The sequence below is a fragment of the Chionomys nivalis genome, chromosome 14 (genome assembly GCF_950005125.1).
Source record: "Chionomys nivalis chromosome 14, mChiNiv1.1, whole genome shotgun sequence".
In the NCBI taxonomy this organism is placed as follows: domain Eukaryota; kingdom Metazoa; phylum Chordata; class Mammalia; order Rodentia; family Cricetidae; genus Chionomys; species Chionomys nivalis.
In genome coordinates, this window is record NC_080099.1 from 60,457,120 (window position 1) to 60,477,354 (window position 20,235).

The 20,235-nt window shown below is 38.2% G+C and overlaps 1 protein-coding gene across 2 annotated transcripts in view; it reads left to right on the forward strand.

The window, feature by feature from the left end:
* The window catches only part of Trappc8 (trafficking protein particle complex subunit 8), an 82,006-nt gene that overhangs the window by 12,893 nt on the left and 48,878 nt on the right, over nt 1-20,235 (forward strand). Inside the window, exons 2-7 of one of the 2 annotated variants that reach the window (XM_057788822.1) lie at nt 3,314-3,508; nt 9,743-9,826; nt 14,085-14,174; nt 14,608-14,782; nt 18,224-18,377; nt 19,928-20,021. In XM_057788822.1, the coding sequence (XP_057644805.1) occupies nt 3,314-3,508; nt 9,743-9,826; nt 14,085-14,174; nt 14,608-14,782; nt 18,224-18,377; nt 19,928-20,021 (792 nt within the window). The remainder of the gene's footprint in view (nt 1-3,313; nt 3,509-9,742; nt 9,827-14,084; nt 14,175-14,607; nt 14,783-18,223; nt 18,378-19,927; nt 20,022-20,235) is intronic. The other variant, XM_057788823.1, reaches the window with a different exon arrangement.

Below are 20,235 nucleotides of genomic sequence, written 5' to 3' on the forward strand. Positions count from 1 at the left end.
GAGGCAGCCAAACTCTTTGTCAGAATATAACATGAATGAATGGCTTTTATCCTGTTCCCCTTTGAAGACCCATAAGCAAGGCCTTCACTGCTACTGTTTTTCTTGATTTTACAAATTCCTACCAGAATGGCCTGTTAAACTCTTCTTACAACATTCTTGGGCTTTTTTTGTTTTGTTTTGGTTTGTTTTTTCGAGACAGGGTTTTTCTGTGTAACAGTCCTAGATGTCCTAGAACTAACTCTGTAGACTAGGCTGGACTTGAACTCACAGAAATCCGTCTGTCTGCTTCTGAGTGCTGCTAGGATTAAAGGTGTGCGTCTCCACCCCCTCAGAGTTCTAAGGCCTTTGCCATTCCTATGAATGCATCTCAGAGGCCTGAGGATCACATGGTCAGGTGTTTCACTACAGCAGCTCCACTTCTGCTATCAATTCTGTATTAGTCACTCTTTCCAGTGCAATGACAAAATACCTGAGAAAAATATCATAAAGGAGGGAAAGTTCGTTTTTGGCTGACTTTAGAGGGATTAGTTCATATTGGAAGACATGACAGCAGGAACAGGAAGGAGGCTGTCTGGTCACTTCATATCCACAGTCACCAGAGAGATAAATGAGTGGAGGTGGTCAGCTCACTTCCTCTTTTTTATTCAGCTTAGGATCTGAGCCCATGGTGTGATGCAGTCCATATTCAGGGTGGGTCTTCTCACATTCCTTAATCCAGACTCTCCAATCGAGAATCAGGCGTACTCAGGTTTGTCTTTTGGTGACTCTGGATCCTGTCAAGTTGACAGTATTAACCATCACAACTACTCCTATGTTGATGTAACTAGGTCATTAATCTCTAAGGTGTTTCTAGTTTGAACCCGGGACCTGGAGTATGCTAGGAAAGCATACTATCGCACTGTTTCCAGCCCTACACTTTTTGCTGCTTATAGTATTTGTCAATTATGGAATAACCTTAAGGAAAATACTTGCAAAATATGTTTCTAAAGGTTTCAGAGGTATATCATAGTACTTGCAGTTCTCTTTTCCTTTGTTTTTCTCTTTCTCTTCTTTTTTTGTGTCATAATTATACAGTTTGGAAGTTTTAATTACTGAGGGAGGTCTGTGTATTTAAATGAGAAAACAATCATAGATGAATGTATAGAATACAACTATTCATCTCCTATTCAGCTACAAAATCCCAGCCTTATCTTTTTAAATATTTTGTGTGTACGTGTGCATATGTGTGTCCACAGTGTGTGTGTGTGTGTGTATGTGTGCGTGCGTATACAGGACAGAATAAAACCTTCAGTGTCTGTCCTTGCCTTCCACCTTGTTTGAACAAGGGTCTCCTTGTTTGCCCCTGCATGTGCTATCTAGCTGACCTGTGAGTATCCCAGGATCCTCTTGTTTCCACCACCCATGTCTTTGTGGGAGTTCTGGGATTATGACACATGGACTTATGTGTCTGGTTTTATGTGGGTTCTGGAGATCCAAACTGCATTCCTCAGCCCTGTGCTTGATTTTTTTTTTCTTTCTCTTTAAAATTATTGTAAGTTAGATTGGAATATTCTTTCTTTCTTTTGGTTTTGTTTAATCTTTACACAGTCAGATCAGCTACTGTGTATATGTTTTGCACATATACTTTAAATTATTTTTTCATCATTGTGTATGTGTGTATGATGTGTGTGAGTGTGAGTATGAGCATGCCATGGTGTATGCCAGGACAACTTAAGTACTTCCCGTCTGGGACTTTGGAGATTCAGTTCAGGTCATCGGATCTTTACTGAGTTGCCTACTATCCCACATAGGTTATTCAGAATACACATGCTAATATTCATTACACATGTTATTTTAATATTTTATTTTATTACTGTTATCTATTTTTATTGAGGCAATGCCGCTGCCCCATTTTGTAATCTATACTGGCTTTAAGCTTATAGCAAGGCATTCCTTTGGCCTGAGTTGCATGAGTAATTGAATTACAGTTATGAGCCATAATCCCTGCAAAATACTTTAATATCTTATAGTTCTTTTTTTTTTCTACTTCTGAAATGTGTACCTCACTGTGTGACCTTGGCTTGCTTGGAACATGGTTTGAAGGCCAAGCTGCCTTGGAACTCAAAATAATCCTTGTGCTTAAATCTCCCAAATTACTGGGATTGTGGATATGTTTTCTGCATATGGATATGAGCTTTATGTTTTTAATTTAAAATTTTAGAAGTGTCTGAGGAAGACCAGGAAATTTAGGAAATGTAGTTTGTAACTGATTAAATTATAAATACAAATGCTTGTTGGGAACCAGGCATGATGGCACATACCTATAATCCCAGCAGGCTGAGACGGGGAATCGCTGTATGTTCAAGGCCACCCATGCATCATACAAAGATCCTGCCTCCAAAAGCCAGAAAGTGACTGGGCACTTTATGGGTGGTGGTTTTGGACAACTCTAAATGTAGGGGAAACAGGACCTATAAGGAAATTGTGACCTGTAGCATTGTGTGAGAGGAAGGAATATTTTTCCCCCTTTGAGATAGAGTCTCAAGTAGCCCGGGCTGGCCTTGGACTCCTGATCCTCCAGTTTCTATTTTACAGGTGATGGGATTATGTCAGGAGCCGTGTCCCCCCAAATTATTATAGGAAGCACCGCCGTGAGGAGTTTTGCAGAGAGCTCTACTTTCCAATTGTATTGAGAATAGTTTTATTGACCAAGCCTATCTCACACCCAAATTAACTGTTAATAGAGAGCTGTTAGCGGAACCTGCCTCACATTCCAGACTATCTAGAGAACTAGGTGGGTCAACTTGTGACTTCCTGACCAAGGAATCTTGACCTGACCCATCGTAACCTCTTGGACTACGTGAAGGGCATGGACCACGTGGCAAGACCCCGTGCCCCAGCCCCCCAAGCTCCTTATCCAGGGGCTATATAAGCTGTAACCATTACTCTAATAGGCGGAGGCTTCGACAAATCTGCCTAGCCTCCTTCCTGCTTATCAGCCTATGTCTTTCAGGTGGTGCCTCTCTGTGACCCTGGAATAACTGACCAGCCAGGCGGGTTACAAACCCTAGACAGAGTAACCCGTCGAGGCGGTCTACAGGATTATGTGCCACTATGACTGGCTAAGAGGAAGGGAGTTTATGATTAATAGGTTAGGTATTTCTTTTGGTTTGTAAGGAAAAATGTAAACCAGTTGTATTCTGGGAGAATATTCTTTTAATTCTTAGCTTCTGATTTGAGATTCTTTCATGTTTGAAAACCATTAACCCAATTTTGATTTATTATACATTATACCAAGTTAATTTAAATTTTTTTTCTCTCTTTTTTTTTAAAGTTCACATGAGAGATCCTAATAATCAACTGCATATAATTAAAAATTTGAAGATAGCGGTAAGCAACATTGTCACACAGCCACCTCAGTCAGGAGCCATCGGGAAACTTTTGAATGATGTTGTTTCTGGAAGCCAACCTGCAGAAGGATCAGTCGCTAATGTGATTACAGCAGGGGATTATGATCTTAACATCAGTGGTATGTAACAAGTGTTATTATTTTTTTAAACTAAAATTTTTTGTTAGAAAAATAATTCTCAGTCTTGGATACCTTTCATTCAGTTCTTTAGGGCTACAGGGTGCTAGAGCTGGGCCTACATAGTGCTGAAAGATAAGCCCAGGAACTTATTTGATTCTAACACCTGTAGTAAATAACGTAGGGTAATCAGTGTTTCGTGCTGAAACTAATAATAGATGACAGGGTTTTTTTTATGATTTGATAGTTATTAAATAAAAGGCATGTTATTAATCTTGCTTGGTGCTAAGTGGAAATGTTTATAAAATAGATGTCTTATAAGTGCTTATACTGGTTTAGGTAGTAAATGTTTTCGTGATAAGACTGATAAGGAAAATAATACATTAATATGCATAGTGACTGAGACTTTGATATGATTCTTTTCCAGTATCTGAAAGTCTTTACTTATTAAAAATACATCAGGTGAACTCTTAAAAGGAAAACATTAAAAGTATCTTAATCTAATTACAATCTCTCATCTGCTTAAAAACAGCAGCTTCTTTGTTTTGGGTTCGTTTAATTTACTCTGACACTTGTATGCTTCCTAATTGTATAGCTAAAGATCTTCCTGTGCCAGTGAGATGGCTCAGCTGGTATAGTGTTTGCCATGCAAGCCTGATGACTGGAGTTTGAGGCCTAGAACTCATGGGAATGTGGAATCGACTTTACAGCATTGTTCTCTGACGTAGGTGCTGTGGCACTTTCGCACACCATACATCAATGGCAATAGTACGGTAGTGGAAGTAAACCAGATCTTGTTGCCATATACAGAGAACTTAATGACAGGCTCTAAGTCACCATTATTAATTAATAATTATATAATCTATTAATAATAACTTATTAATCTATAAGTATGTATGCTTAGAAATATGTGTAGAATTACTATCTTTTAGTCTGCCATATCTTTCCTTACCATTAATTTTAATTTCAGCAACATAGATCATTCTGATAATTTCATTTTATCTTTTTTATTTCATAGTATTAGGATTTGATCGAGGCCTTAACCATGTTAGTCAATCACTAGTAAGCTATACCAGCCAAAAGAATTTGAATTTTTAGATACAGGATTAATCAGTTTCTGGCATAATATATTTTAATGTGAGGAAAAATTTTGCATATTTTCCTGAGAAATGGTCGAATTTAAGATTTGTTTTCCTGTCATCACTGTTGAAGTATGAAAGGCAGTAAGTCAGATACTAGTATCTCACTCTTTATAGGACAAGCCCTGAGTTAATGGAGTAGGCTGCTGAGTTTGAAACTCTCTGAAAACGTAAACTTGACTAGACTTCTTCCTGGTTCTTGTTCTTCCATCCTTCGATGGTCTCCTCCACCCCCCTCCTGTTTGTCCTTTGTTGTTGTTGTTGTGGGGTTTTGTTTGTTAGTTTATTTTGAGACAGTCTCACTGTGTAGCACTAGATGGCCTGGAACAGAGATTCACTTGCCTTAGCCTTCAGAATGCTGGGATTAAAGGCATGTGCCACCATGCATGATACTCTGTTTGGACTCCTTAATGGTAGGGTTTTTTTCTTTAATTTTTAATTATTAATCAGTAATCATACTCCATTCTGATATGTTATAGAAATAATAATTATAGTAACATGGCCTATCATCCATGCTAAAGTACTAAGAGGATATAGAGAGGAATTGCCTATCATGTATGAAAAATAGTTTTGTGGGGTTGTTTTTGTTTTGTTTTCCTTTTTTTGTTTTAAGACAGGGTCTTGCTAAGTGTATTAGTTGCTTCTCTATTGCTATGACAAACCAGCATGACCAAGGCAACTTATAAAAGAAGAAAGCATTTATTTGGGGGCTTGCCTATAGTTTTAGGGTTGAGTTCCTGACCATCTTGTTGAGCATGCAGGCATGACACTGGAGCAATAGCCAAAGAGCTGTTTCTTGGGCTTTTGAATCTTCAAGTTCCCCTCCCCCCATTGAGACACTTCCTTCCCAAACAGTTCTACTAGCTAGGGACTCAGCATTCAAACATGTTAACCTGCAAGGACCATTCTCATTCAAACCACCACATTAGTTTTCCTAGGCTGATCGGTGGACAGGCTGACTGGCAACTCACCATATAGCTCAAGCCGGCCTCCAGCTGTTGTCCTTCCTTCCTCCTCTGTCTCTCCCTGGCTTTCTGGGGTTATAGGCATTGTTTTAATTAGGGTTTCTATTGCTGTGAAGAGACACCATGACCATGGAAGTTTTAGAAAGGAAAACATTTAATTGGGGCTGGCTTATATATAGTTCAGAGGTTTAGACCATTATTTTCATGGTGGGAAACACTGTGGGATGCAGGCAGACACGGTGCCGGAGAGGTTCTACATCTGCATCAGCAGGCAGCAGGAAGAGACTGAGACATATTAGGCCTGGCTTGAGCTTCTGAAACCTCAAAGCTGCTCCCAGTGATACATTTCCTCCAACAACGCCACACCTACTCCAAAAAGGCCACCTCTCAATAGTGCCAGTCCCTTGGAGCCTATGGGGCCATTTTCCTTCAGACTACCACATGCATGTACTACTATGTCCAGCAAAGCATCTATTTTTGTACTGAAAGTATTTTTTCTGACCTCCAAGGTCCCTCTTCCTTTTTCTTTTTAAAAAAGTAACAGTGATATTTGCACATAGATAGATTGCTTAGGAAACATGGAAAGAATAGCAATTCTGTTCTTTGTCCTCCCAGCTTCTTTGTTGTTTTTTTGGTGTGTATTTTCTCAGAATGTTTTAGACTTATGTGTGTGTTTTGCTCGCATGTTTATGTGTATCATGTGCATGTTTGGTGCCCGAGGAGGTAAAAGGAGGGCATCCATCTTCTGGAACTGGGGTTACAGTGAAATATCATGTGGGTGCTGGAAACTGAACCCAAGTCCTCTGCAAGAACAAGTGCTCTTAATTGCTGAGTCATCCATCCAGCTCTACTCAATTTCTTTTATTACATCTATATGTATCTGTATAGAGCACATGTGTGGAGCTCAGAGAGGATAACTTGTGGAAGATGCTTCTCTCTTATTACCATGTGGGTCCTAGAAGTAGAACTCAGATTGTCAGGTGTGACAGCTATCACACTAGCCTGATGTTATATTTTTTAAGTCATTTTTTTCTTGTCTGTTTTTGTCCGTTCTTCTTTTCTTCCACGAATGACAGTGTCTCACTCTGTAGTCCTGCTTGGCCTGGAACTTGCTATGTAGACCAGGCTGACTTTGAACTGACAGAGATCCACCTGTCAGTTTGATTCTGAGTGTTGGAATTAAAGGTGTGAGCTATCGCACCTAGTATCTTTATATTGGTATCTGTGTCTTAATCAGTTTTAAATAGAACATTCATTGGCCAAAGATAACAAAACAGATGTTGAAAAATGTGCTTTTACTCCATCCTGAACTGCTTACTCCAGAGCACTCTCCACAGTTGTCATCCTAGAGATTTCCTTCTTTTTCTCTCTTTATTTTGCGTTATTAATATTATCCTTATTATTTTGTGAATGTATGAGTATATGATGTGTGCACCATGGTGCAGCATGTGTGATCAGAGGACATTGTGAGGTTCTTTGTAGGTTCTGTGGATCTGGATCATACTCATTTTCAGGCTTACGTCAGGTAGCAAGGGCATTTATCTACAGAAGCAGCTAGTCAGTGTTTCTTTTTCTTTTTTTTAAAAGATTTATGTATTTATTACATATACAATGTTCTGCTTGCATGTATACTTGCAGGCCCGAAGAGGGCACCAGATCTCATTACAGATGGTTGTGAGCCACCATGTGGTTGCTGGGAATTGAACTCAAGACTTCTGGAAGAGCAGCCAGTGCTCTTAACCTCTGAGCCATCTCTCCAGCACCAGTTTTTCTTTCTTTATAGTCTTTCATTCAAATCTCTGTGTGTGTGTGTGTGTGTATGCGCGTGCGTGCGTAGACAGATTCTTACTCTGTTATATAGTTTGCACTAGCACTCACTGGCCCTGGCTCATTTCCCATTCAGGGCTAGATTCTCTTGTTTCAGCTCCTGGGTGTTAGGATTATAGCAAGTAATTGGTCTTGATTCATCGTTACCTGTTTTGATGTATTTCTTTGATTTGCAGAGGAGCCTTCCCTAGTAGTTTTCTGAGAAGGGTGTATAGAAGATAATACTTTTAAAATATATTTTTAAGTACTTAAAGAATTCTTTTTTTTTTTTTAGAAGATTTATTTGTTTGTTTGTTTATTATGTATACAACATTCTGCCTCCATGTATGCCCACACACCAGAAGAGGGCGCCAGATCTCATTACAGATGGTTGTGAGCCACCATGTGGTTGCTGGGAATTGAACTCAGGACCTCTGGAAGAGCAGCCAGTGCTCTTAACCACTGAGCCATGTCTCCAGCCCTTAAAGAATTCTTAGAATGCTTTTATTTTTTGTATGGGTGTTTTATATGTTTGTATGTCTGTGCACCACATGTGTACAGTGCCTGTGGAGGCAGAGGAGGTCATTGAATCCTCTGGGACTAGAGTTACAGATAGTTGTGAACTACCATGTGGATGCTGAAAACAGAAAAACCTGGGTCCTCTGGAAAAGAAGCTAATTCTCTTAACCATGGTGTTATCTTTCCGGCCCCTTAAGATAAAATTTTTGAGAAGTTAATGAAAATGTATTTTATGGTTGACTTATAGTAGTTTATCTGTACCAGTTAGAAATGTTTTCCTTCAGATTTGATACTTCTAGCTTTTTAGTGTTGTTCTTAAGAACCATACCTATTCTCAGTTTTGATTAGAAGAGGCTCTTTGCTGTGCTGTTTGTGATTGTGATGTACATTGGGCCATTTAGGGGAGTTAGGAACTATAACCATCTGGTCATACACGGTCTTTAGTCCTGAGAATATTCTTTATTTCTCCATTTGTTTTTTCCCTGGAACTATTCTTAGTTGGCTGTAGAATTTGAATTGATATTCAGTATTCTGATCATTCTTATGAATATTGTAGATTTTTGTTCTTTTTACTTTATATTGGCTCTTTTATTGACATTTTAATGTTTGCTATCTTTTTTTAAAAAGGCATTTCTTTGAGACCAGGTGTGGTGGCCCATGCTCTTAATCGCAGCAGATGATTAAGGATCTCTTAGTTTGAGTTTGAAGGACACCCTGGTTTACATGGTTCCAGAACAGCCAGGGCTACATAGTGAGACCCAGTCTCCATTTCCACCTCCCACCCCGAGATATGTATTTGATTTCTGGGTTCTCTCTCTCTCTCTCATTTCAACTCGGGATATTGATAGATTAATTTTAATTAATTATTAATGGCTTTTTAGTTTTCAATTTTCTTTTATTCTGCACCTTTTCTCTCATTCATATTCTTTTTCTGTTTGGTCCTTTTCATGTTGAAAAGTTCCTCACATCTGTTAAAAGCTTGCTTCCTCTTTCACATTGAGTTGTTAAGATGTTTACTGGATACAGTGAAAACTCATTAGTCAGTTCTTCATTTTGTGGTGAGACTTTGTAGACTTAGAATTATCTGGTTGTCAGTTTTTACTATTTGTAATTGTTTTCTTTGGGGACTTTTAGTTTCTTTAGAGTTGAAATTTTTAAATTGCTACTTGTTTACTATATAGCAGATTTAATTTTAAGTATCTTGTTAAAGTGGCTTTCTCTAGATTATTTATAGGAATAGTGTAGTTATTTGACTGTGAAACTTATCTAATTACATTACTTGTGTTCTCAGAGACCTTCCTGCATTTCTCTTTAGAGGGTGTGTGACCTTTGCTTATAAAAGCAGGCAGAGATACTACTGTAGCCGAACTGTTTAGACAAATTTTAGAAAAACCCAACTATTAGTATATATAAACCAAAAGAAAATGATTTCTTCGGCTTCTTCCCTATTACTTCAAAATTTACTCCTTTCAGTTTATTTATCTGGCTGCTGGGACTGAACCACAGGCCTTGCTAAGTATAAGCACTCTACCACTGAGCCTCATTTTATCTCTGAAACCTTGGAATGAGATACAGTGAAGTATGGAATTAATTAGAATGAGATTTCATCATGACAGATTGATGCCCTGGGGATTATTTTAAAAGTAAATTTATCCATTCCAATCATTGTTAGTTACATGCCCAGAACTTAGCATTTAGGTTTTCTGTTAGAGTGAGTTGGCATACTTTTCACTCATTCTGTTTAAGCTATAACTGTTATGTATTTTCCTCATAAGCCTGGCTTAACAGTGCCATATTTTCTTCATCAGATCGGTCAATTAAAGCTAGTGTTCCTTGGTACAGTAATTGGAAAGACACTTTCATGGAATTGAAAGAATCCTCGTTATATACAGGTATTTCTTGTGATGGGTCTCTTTTTCCAGATTGTTCTCGTGGTACTCCTTATCTGATCTCTTTTCCACTACTTTTTCATATTTGTGCCAGTTAATGCATCTCTAATTTTCCTGTGATGTGAAGGTGGTCTTAGGGTTCTCTTAAACTTTTACTTGTTCATCATCTATTATCTGTTTCTTAAATCCGTACATTGCTCTGGAATAGTCTAGTTTGAACTGCATGTTATTTCGATAAAAATGAAAAACATACTGGCAAAGTGCATTGTATAGAGAGATGCTAGTTTCAACCCTTCTTTGAAGCTAAGGATGACTGGAGTTCCTCATCTCTTGCATCCACCCAAGTGTTTGCTTGGCTTTATGAAGGAAACATTCACAGGGTATCATGACTGCTGTTTCACTTGTCAATAAAAACAAGGAATAGGAGCAAAATAGTTTTCATCCCAAGCTATGTAGAAACATTTTTAAGGTGAAAGAATTGTCATTAGGTGTTAGTCTTGTGTTAAACACGAAAATTAAAAAGTACCATTTCTCTCCATTTCCTACAAAAAGCATAATTTGAAAAATATAGCAAAAATAGTTTATTGGAAGTTAACAAAGTTAAAGACAGACAAAGGAATCACATTTCACAGCCCCTCAGAAAAACATGTAGCTGAGAGGAGAATTTACTTGTTCACCTGAATGTGACCTGTCTGAAGGATGGAAACCCATTTCTGTTTTGCTTCATGCACCTGTGCTTAATGTCTAGTGTATATTTCCAGTGTGTATAAGTATGTATCTTGCCCTTTTCTTTTTTATTTAATTTAATTAAAAATTATGTATAATTTTAACATAGTAATAACTATGTTTATTACGTTCTGAGGTCAAATTATGAAACACAATTGGGAGTGTAGCTCACTGATAGAGTGCTTATCTATCATGTATGACAGTCTAAGTTGAATCCTTAACGCCAGAAAAGCTGTGTGTGGAGGCATACACCTGCAGGTCCAGCACTTGGGAGGTTGAAACAAAGACCAGAAGTGTCAATTAGTTTCATTTCTGTTGCTCTGGTTAAGAGAAAGGATTTATTCTGGGGGAAGAAATGGCCTCAAAGCCAGCCAGTCACATTACTTTGGCATTACCGAAGTAGAATGAGAATAAGATAGGGCCAGCCTAGAACACCTGAAAGCCCACCTTTAGTGAAGTATTTCCTCCAGAAAGGTTCCACCATCTAAAGGTTCTATAACTTTCCCAAACAGTGCCTCCAGCTGGGACCAAATATTCAAATACATGAGCCTATGGAGGCATTTTATATTCAAATCACAAGGACTTTAAGGTCACCCTTAGCTGCACAGAGTTCAAGCCAGCCTGGGCTATATGAGACCCCTGTCTCAGACACAGAATCAAAACCTGTAGTTGAGAAGTTGAGTTAGCCTCCCTGCGCATCTCTCTCTCTCTCTCTCTCTCTCCCCTTCCCTCCCCTCCTCTTCTCCTCTATCCTCTATCCCTTTCTCCCATTCTCTTTTCTTCATTCCTAGAGATAATTAGTTGTATTAGGCTTTTTTTTCTTGTGATTGTGCTTGGGATTCAGCCGAGGACCTCATGCATGCTAACAAGTGTCCTACCAAAGAGCTATATCCACAGCCCACATGTGTTGTTTATCTTTTTGTCTTTGAAAATATAAACATGTTTGTAACTTTTCATGTATTTTTCCCTTTCTTACATAAAAATGCAGACTTTTGGTTGCTACTTTGTTTTGTCTATTTGTTTATTTATTTTGAGACACAATCTTGTGCTATAGCCTTGGTTGGCATTGAACTCATAGCCATGCTCTTGCTACCTCAGACTTACAAGTATGAGCCTCTGTGTTTAGCTTTGGCTGTTAGAGACTTTACTTCACAGCCATATGGAGTTTCCTCTTTCTCTTTTAGTTACATACTATACCATTTAATGGATGAATCACACATAGCTTATGTAGCATATCATTTAATAAATGGATCATAGTTTAGTCCTGATGATATAAGGGTCTTATAGCCTTTTTTTTTTTTCTTATTTTTTTTCCCCTTTGTTATAGAGTCATAGCCCAGGATGGCCTCAAACTCCTGATCTTCTTGCTTCTACCTTGTAGCTGCCAGGAGTTCAGGTATTTGACATCACATTCAGGTTAATACAGATAATATAGTGTGGCCTGGCTCATAGAAGATCTACTACCAAACAGAAACTTGCTCATATGAATAGAGTTTTTTCTTTTGTTGTTTGTTAATTTTTTAACATTAGTAAGGCAATAAAGGTAAAATAATCAAAATTGGTGTATATATAGTCATTTCTGTGAAATGAGCCATTTTCAATGAGACATTTTACTTAATGACAATTTTTGGTATCTCTTTTCTTGGTATTGATAATAAATCAATGAATTTTTTAGCTGGAGATTATTTAACTGAATTGGAGGGAAGAATATGTTCTAGTTGGTGAGAAAATTGGTTTCCTATTGTGACAAATGCATATAGTTGTGTCATTCATTCTCCATTTCCATGAAGATTATAATATTGCTGGGAATTGTCCTCCTAACCATATTGCAAATGTGAACTGTTTTTTTCTTTCTTTTTTTTTTTTTTTTAAATTCTAAGACAGAGTTTCTCTTTGTAGCTCTGGCTGTTCTGAAACTCTCTTGTGTTGACCAGGCTGGTCTCAGACTCAGAAATCTGCCTGCCCCTGCCTCTACTGAATACTGGGATTAAAAGTGTGCACCACCACTGCCTGCTACACATTAGCATTTCTTGTAGGACATTTGTTGTATTTTTTGTTTTGTTTTGCTTGTTTTTGAGACAGGTCTCTCTTTGTAAGTCTTGGTTGTCCTGGATTCTGGTAATCAAAGGCCAGGTAGGATGACATAGTTAGAACATATTTCAAAACAAACAAACAAACAACAAAAAGCTTATTTAGCGCCAGATGAGATATGGTATTTGGTCAGCACATATTTTTTTTTTCCTTTTCCTTTCTAGTCATTTATGCCTGGTCCTCCAGCTTCTACCTTGCAGGTGCTAGGATTATAGGCATATGCCATTATGCCTGTCTAACCAGCTCTATCCAGCATTCTTCCTTTGTGCCTTGCTCTTCTCTCTCTCTCTCTCCTCTCTCTCTCTCTCTCTCTCTCTCTCTCTCTCTCTCTCTCTCTCTCTCTCTCTCTCTCCCTCTCTCTCTCCCTCTCTCCCTCCCTCCCTCCCTCCCTCCCTCCCTCCCTCCCTCCCTCCCTCCCTCCCTCCCTCCTCTCTCTCTCTTTCATGCAGCTGTCAGACTGGTGTCAGATTTGTAATTCTCCTACCTCAGTCTCTTGAGTGCTGTCATTAGAGGCTTAAACTACCGTGACCAATTAAGCTTAGTATGTTCAGATTTTTTTAAAAGATGTAATGTGGATCGCTAAAGAGTTGGCTTGATCATAAAATAATTATCCTTTGAAATTCTCTTTAGAAAGGCTTTGTTGGGTCAGTGGGATGACTCAGTGAGTAGTAAAGGTACTTGTTGCTGAAAGTGTGACAACCTGAGTTCAGTCCTAGAACCCGTGGTGTAAACAGAACCAAACTGAAAGTTGTCCTCTGACCTCCACATGCAGACAGACACATGCACACAGTAATAAAATACGTAAAATTTTTAAAAGGCTTTTTTATAGTCATACTCAAGTCGTCAAGCTATAGAATTTGTCAGTCACACCCATCTTGACAGTTTGAGCCAGGTGATTTTCTGTGTGTCTGGAGCTGTTTTGCTCTGTGCACTGTAAGATGTCTTTGGTTTTCTGACCTCTTTCCGTAAGCACCAGTAGTCATGTCTCCTTCTCTGTTGTGACAGCCACAACTACCTTCCCATACTTTCCAGTTTCTCCTGAGGGATAAGATCATCTTGGTGGAGAGCCAGGGATGTACAACAGGGTCGCTTAGAGTAGGGTCTGCTTATGACTGTGAGCTAATTGGTATGGGACCTAGAACTTGGTTCTAGTCACTGTGAGCTGGGAGTGACACCTTCATTCTGTTGACCTAAGTACCATGTATAAATGGATTTGCATGAATAGCTTAAAATATACATGCTGCATATGTTATATATTTCTTTTTATGTGAATGACTTGATGTATTTATGTAAAATGCTGCATCCGCAAATAAATTGTGCTGTTTGCTTTTATATCATATATCTTAAAGAACAGGTAAAAGTACTTGTTTATTACTAGAAATTATCTTTATTTTATAAACTGATTCTACTGAATTCTAACCATTTTGCATCTTGTTAATTTTAGCTACTACTCCATGGTTTGAGTCTTACAGAGAGACATTTCTACAGTCCATGCCAGCATCAGATCATGAGTTTCTGAACCACTATTTAGCATGTATCCTTTAAGTCATCTGTAAGCCAGGAATTGTTAATTGTAAAAACAAAGACAAAATACTTGATAAGTTATAGAGTATGGAGAAATTATTTTTTATTGGTAATGATACCACATTCAGAATTATTTTCTGATCTGGGTAGTTGAGATACATGTATGAATGTGTGTGCATGGTGCATTGGTGTATGCTTATCTGAGTGTGCAAGTGTGTATGCTTGTATACATGGAAGCCAGAGGAAGAGTCTCCCTTAGATGCTCAGGCTGGCCTTGGACTCACAGTTCTAACTTGGAATTCTAGCCTCAACCCTCCTGAGTAGCTGGTATTACAAGTCTGTGATATGAGGCCTGGCCAGATAATTTCTCCTAAAATTTATATTAATAAAGCAGTGTTTATCAGTGAGCGATGTGATAATTTCCCTGACAGTATGATTACAAGGTATGTTGGTGGCATCATCTGGTGAAGCTGAACCTATGGAGCAGTTTTCAAAGTTGTCACAAGAACAGCATCGAATTCAGCACAATAGTGATTATTCCTACCCTAAGTGGTTTATCCCAAATACACTTAAATATTATGTGCTTTTGCATGATGTAACTTCAGGAGATGAACAGAGGTAAGCATTGCTTTTTAAATTTTAATTATTTTATCTTTTAAGTTGAATCACTTTTTATTTTGGTTTGTGTGTCTGTGTACATGTATGCATATGCACATGTGTTATGGCATCCATGTGGAGGTCAGATGTCATCTTTTAGGGGTTGGTTTTCTTCTTCCACCACGGGGACCTGCGGATTGAATTTAGGCTGTTGATGGCTAGTGCTTTTTTTTTTTAAAGATTAATTTGTTATGTATAGTCTTCTGCCTGCATGTATGCTTACATGCTAGAAGAGGGCACCAGATCTCATAATGTTTGTGCAGCACCAATTGATTGCTGGGAATTGAACTCAGGACTCAGGAAGAACAACTAGTACTCTTAACCTCGGAGGCATCTCTCCAGCCCTGCAAGTGATGTTACTTGCTGAACTATCTTGCTGGTCTTTAATGAAGTCTTGGAATATAAGCATAAAAATAATTTTATGTTTATGACTTTGGAGTTTACTTTGCCTTTTGTTTCGAGGTATGGATCAAATTAATCTTGTTGTATGCTATGTTTGGTATCTCATTCCCATTTGGGACCTATAATTTATAACCTTGTTTTGAACATAAGTGATCACTGATTAATTGGATAGGTGAGATTGAGTGTAAAGTCTAGTGCCTCCTGAGCACAGTTCACCATTGAGCAATAACCCTAGCCTCTAACTAATTTCTAATAACTTAAAACTGAGAAACAGAATAAATACTTCTTGTGGCGTATTCATCTTTAGCACTTAAAAAATGTCTAAAGCCCATTGGATAAAGAGTAGTATTATAAGTAAAAAATAGTGTGAACTGGCTATTAAACTTTTATTGAGTCCATTGAACATGGTTTATTCATATTGATTGGTGGTGTTCTATTGACATTCATAATTATGCCAATGGTTCTTAATTTTTGTTATTAATTTTGTTTAGTGTATGTGTGCGCATCACAACCTGCAGGTAGAGGTCAGATGACACCTTTCAGGGACTGGTTTTCTTCCTACCATGTAGGTCAGGAGATAGAACTCAGGTTTCAGGTCTTCAGACTTAATAGCATGCACATTTATTCACAAGTCATCTCAATAACTCAGTTCTTAGTTTTTTAGCAGTATTATTAATAAAGTGAGCAGGAGTTTGACTTGCACTTAAGTGTATAGATGCTAGACATATTTCTGTATTTATTTATATACATTGTTTTATAAGTTTTACTAACCTAGCCTTAATAGGATATTATGTGATTTTGTTGTTTGCTAGGGTATTTATTTGTACAGTATCATCATTTGGTCATGAATAAGTCTTCAGATTTTCCAAGTGTCCCCTTCTCCCAAGATAGCCAAGTGACTGAAAATACTTATTTTAGCTAGACTTGGGACTAAACATGTAGCTGAGTAATAGAGTTTTATCTTTTTGAGGCCCTGGGTTCAATGTTCAGCCTTGGAAGAAATAAAAAATTATAAATAAACAAGCAGATTGAACCGAATGGAACTAGAATTTCATTTCTCACAGTTGTACCATTTTCTTAAGTTGTCACATTTCATTTTCTCTACCAACAACTCACATGTTTAGTAATTTTCTTTCTTTGTTTTCCTTCCTCCTTTCCTTTTTCTTTTCTTTTTTTTAAAGCATATTTCATGTAGCTTAAGCTGGCCATACAAACTTGGTATGTAGCTGAAGATGACATACATGTTTTTCAAAATTTAAATTTTTGTTTATTTTTTTTATTTTTCAGTCTGAGAAGTAGCTCAAGGCTCAGCTTCTCTAAGTTATGTAAGAACGCAGGGTGGTCTGTATAGTGAGGGCTTCATCTACTTTGCTATAGTTCTTTTCTTTTCTTCCCTGTCCTATAAACATTTCTTTGGTATTATAATTTTCATTTATTAATAAATGTTTTTAAAAGATAACTCTCAAATTATGCTTTCTGAGGATGAGTTTCCATAGTTGACAGAAAGTTGTTAACTGTATGTTTGAAGTGGCTCGGGAAATGGGCAGTCTCTGCGGTAGCTAATGTGGAAGGCTCTGAAATGGGCTGTGCTGTAAAGAAGCTAGTTTTGCTTTTTGTAGTTTCCCCAAATGAGTTTGGTCATTAGAATTGCCCATACAACAGATACTACTGTTTTGATTAGAATCATGAGTTTTTGTTTAAATTTTTATAACCTCTAATTTTCTGTTTTGCCTTTTTGGGGAGCATTATTCTTGGATTATTTGAAATGTTTGTTGTTGGCTGGAGTGATGCTAATGGTTGAGAGCACTTGCCACTCTTGCAGATGACTCAGGTCCAGGTCCCCGCACCCGCGTGGCAGCTTGAGACTGCCTGTAGTTTGGCCTCCGGGGATCTGATACCATCTTCTAGCCTGTTGAAGTAGCGGTGGGCTGCGTCTCACCACCTGGCTAGCTTTACCCGAAATAATTACACGGAAACTGTATTCTTTTAAACACTGCCTGGCCCATTAGTTCTAGCCTCTTATTGGCTTTATTTCTCACATCTTGCTTTAACCCATTTCTAATAATCTGTGTAGCACCACGAGGTGGCTTACCAGGAAAGGTCTTAACCTGCATCTGTCTCGGGTGGGAGAATCATGGCGACTGCCTGAAGAGGAGAGGCATGGCGTCTCCCTGACTCAGCTTCTTTCTCCCAGCATTCTGTTCTGTCTACTCCGCCTACCTAATTGTCTGTCCTATCAAAGGGCCAAGGCAGTTTCTTTATTAACCAATGAAATCAACACAAAACAGAAGACTCTCCCATATCACTAGCCTTGAGCTCTTGCATGCAGGTATAGTGTGTTCTTCTCTTCTTAAATCTTCGTCTGTTCTGTTCGTCTTAGTCTTCTGTTCTTCGTCTTCTTCGTCGCAACTGGAGGGAAAGGAGGACGCAAGACACAACAAAACTCGGCGCGAGGTTTATTGTGGCGTGCAGGAGAGAAGGGGAAAAGAGAGAGAGGGGACGGCGTTTCAGCCTTTTTAAAGGGTCCCCTACGTGCGTGCGTCAAGCGCCACGTTCTGCGCCTGCGCAGCCTTTGCGTGGAACGCTAGGGGCTCCTGGGAAATGTAGTTCCCCAGGCGAGCCACGCTCAGGAGCCTTCTGGGGAATAACATAGTGCACATCAAATTCATGTAGACTTACATACATCTTTTAAAAATCTAAATAAAATAAGCTCTGTTGTCAGTATTACCAGATGTCTCAGTAGATAAAGGTGCTTGATGCTAAGACTGATGATCTGAGTTCAGTCCATAGAGCCATGTAGCGGAGAGAGAGAGCCAGCCTCTGCGAATTGTCCTCTGATGTCCACATATGCAATGCTGTATGTGTCATTTTCCTCCCTATAGAAATAAGCATAAAAATGATATAAAGAGAAATAAATAAAAAATTAAGATCTATTGTCTATGGTCTACTAAATTCTGTCTGAAGTCTAAGGTTATTACCAAGTTTTTCTCCTTTCTTTAGAGCTGAATCAATTTATGAAGAAATGAAACAGAAATATGGAACTCAGGGTTGCTATTTACTTAAAATTAATTCTCGAGTACCGAATCGAGCATCAGATGAACAGATACCAGATCCTTGGAGTCAGTATCTCCAGAAAAATAGTATTCAACACCAGGTACATTTGAAAAACTGATCAAAACCACAAAAGTTGTATTTTTGTAGATTTTTCTTTTATTCTTGGGGGGTGGGTGGAAACAGAGTCTTAATATGTATAGGTGACTGGCCTGGAACCTGTTATATAGATCAGGCTGACCTTAAATTCCCAGAGATCCACCTAATCTCAGCCCACAGAGTGCTAAGATTAAAGGTATGAATCACTAGGACTGCCTTCCTTCCTTCCTTCCTTCCTTCCTTCCTTCCTTCCTTCCTTCCTTCCTTCCTCCCTCCCTCCCTCCCTCCCTCCCTCCCTCCCTCCCTCCCTTCCTTCCTTCCTTCCTTCCTCATATTGTACAGACAGGCTGTGAACTTGTTATGTAGCCCAGCTGTCTGTCTTGATTTTAATCATCCTGCCTCAGTAAGTGCTCTTAAGTAGTGAGCCATTTCTTAAGCCCATTTTACTCATTTTGATACATGGAGTAATACTGACTTTCTTTCAGATTATGTTGTGAGGAAATCTTTAGATATAAAAGAACCCACACCACCTGACTGAATGTAAAACAGTTTTATTTTTTGTTTTTTTTATGGTCTTTTTTTCTTTTTCAGGACCATGCTCAAAATAAAGGTAGTACTGAAAAGTTCAGTTCATAGTGAGCTGCCTAAGGTTCTGAAAGGAAATGCCAGTCTGATTCTTTAGTTTGAGAACTTTTAGTGGAAGACAGAGGTGTTGGAGAGAATATAATTCAGAATCTTAGGAAGCAAGAGTTTGAGAATCATTAAAGGTTACCACCTGACCTTTAGAGTAATGTTTTCACTTTTTGAAAGCATGTCTCCTTAAGTAAGGAGCAACTTGAGGACCAACTGTAGTTGCTCTTTATATTGCTGTCCACATAGCCTGTTTAGGGGAGCCCTGTCAGTGTTGAGTTTAGACAATTCTTAATACTTGAAGTATAGCTATGCTCTGTTATATTATTCCAGGCTAGAATACCTACTTTCTGAAGTCTGTCTGGAGGGAAGGTTCACAGAGAGTTTCCTACCTGGCTTTATCTATTGCTATTAAGTTCTGGCACTCAGAATAATAATAGCCCATTTTTATTGGTCTCATGAAGTAGTCTAGAGTTCGAGGATGGCCTAAGTAATTCAGTGCCTTTCTAGAATGGAATACTGTGTTGGGTATTTTTCACAGCCCTTCAGAATATTCAGAATCTACTCTAGCATTTTTTTCTATGACTTGGCAGATTTTGAAGTTGTCCTTTTTTTTTTCTTGCCTTATTTTTTAGGATTCATGAACATATTTATATGTCTATATAAATATCTGTGTGCATGAATATTGAGATACATTTGAGATACAGATCATTTGAATGCAGAAGAATTAGCATAGTTAATTAAATATGAAAAGGAATTAAGCTGCCACATTATGACAATACAATATGCTGAAATTAGAAGGCCAGAAGAGTATTCCTTCAGCAAGTACATAAAGCCATATTCAGCAGAAGAATCATAGGCAATAGTGTAATATTTAAACATGAATAATTATATTGCTAATGCTTTTGTATTTTATTTTGCTAGGAATCATATGAAGATGGCCCTTGTACTATGACCTCCAATAAGAATTCTGATAGTAACTTGCTCTCATTGGATGGACTAGATAACGAAATCAAAGGTCTTGTTATATTTTCTCTAAGTTCCCTTTTGACTGAAAGTATTTTTCATTATTAAAGCATTCTAACCTTCACAGATAAAGGATGGGAACTTTCAGCACCAACCCCTTTCAGTACTGGTGATTGGGTTTAAGACTTTGCAGATGCTAGTTAAATACTTTATCTCTAACATATCCCCAAACCCCTTTTCTTTGAACAAAAATTTAAAAGATTTAT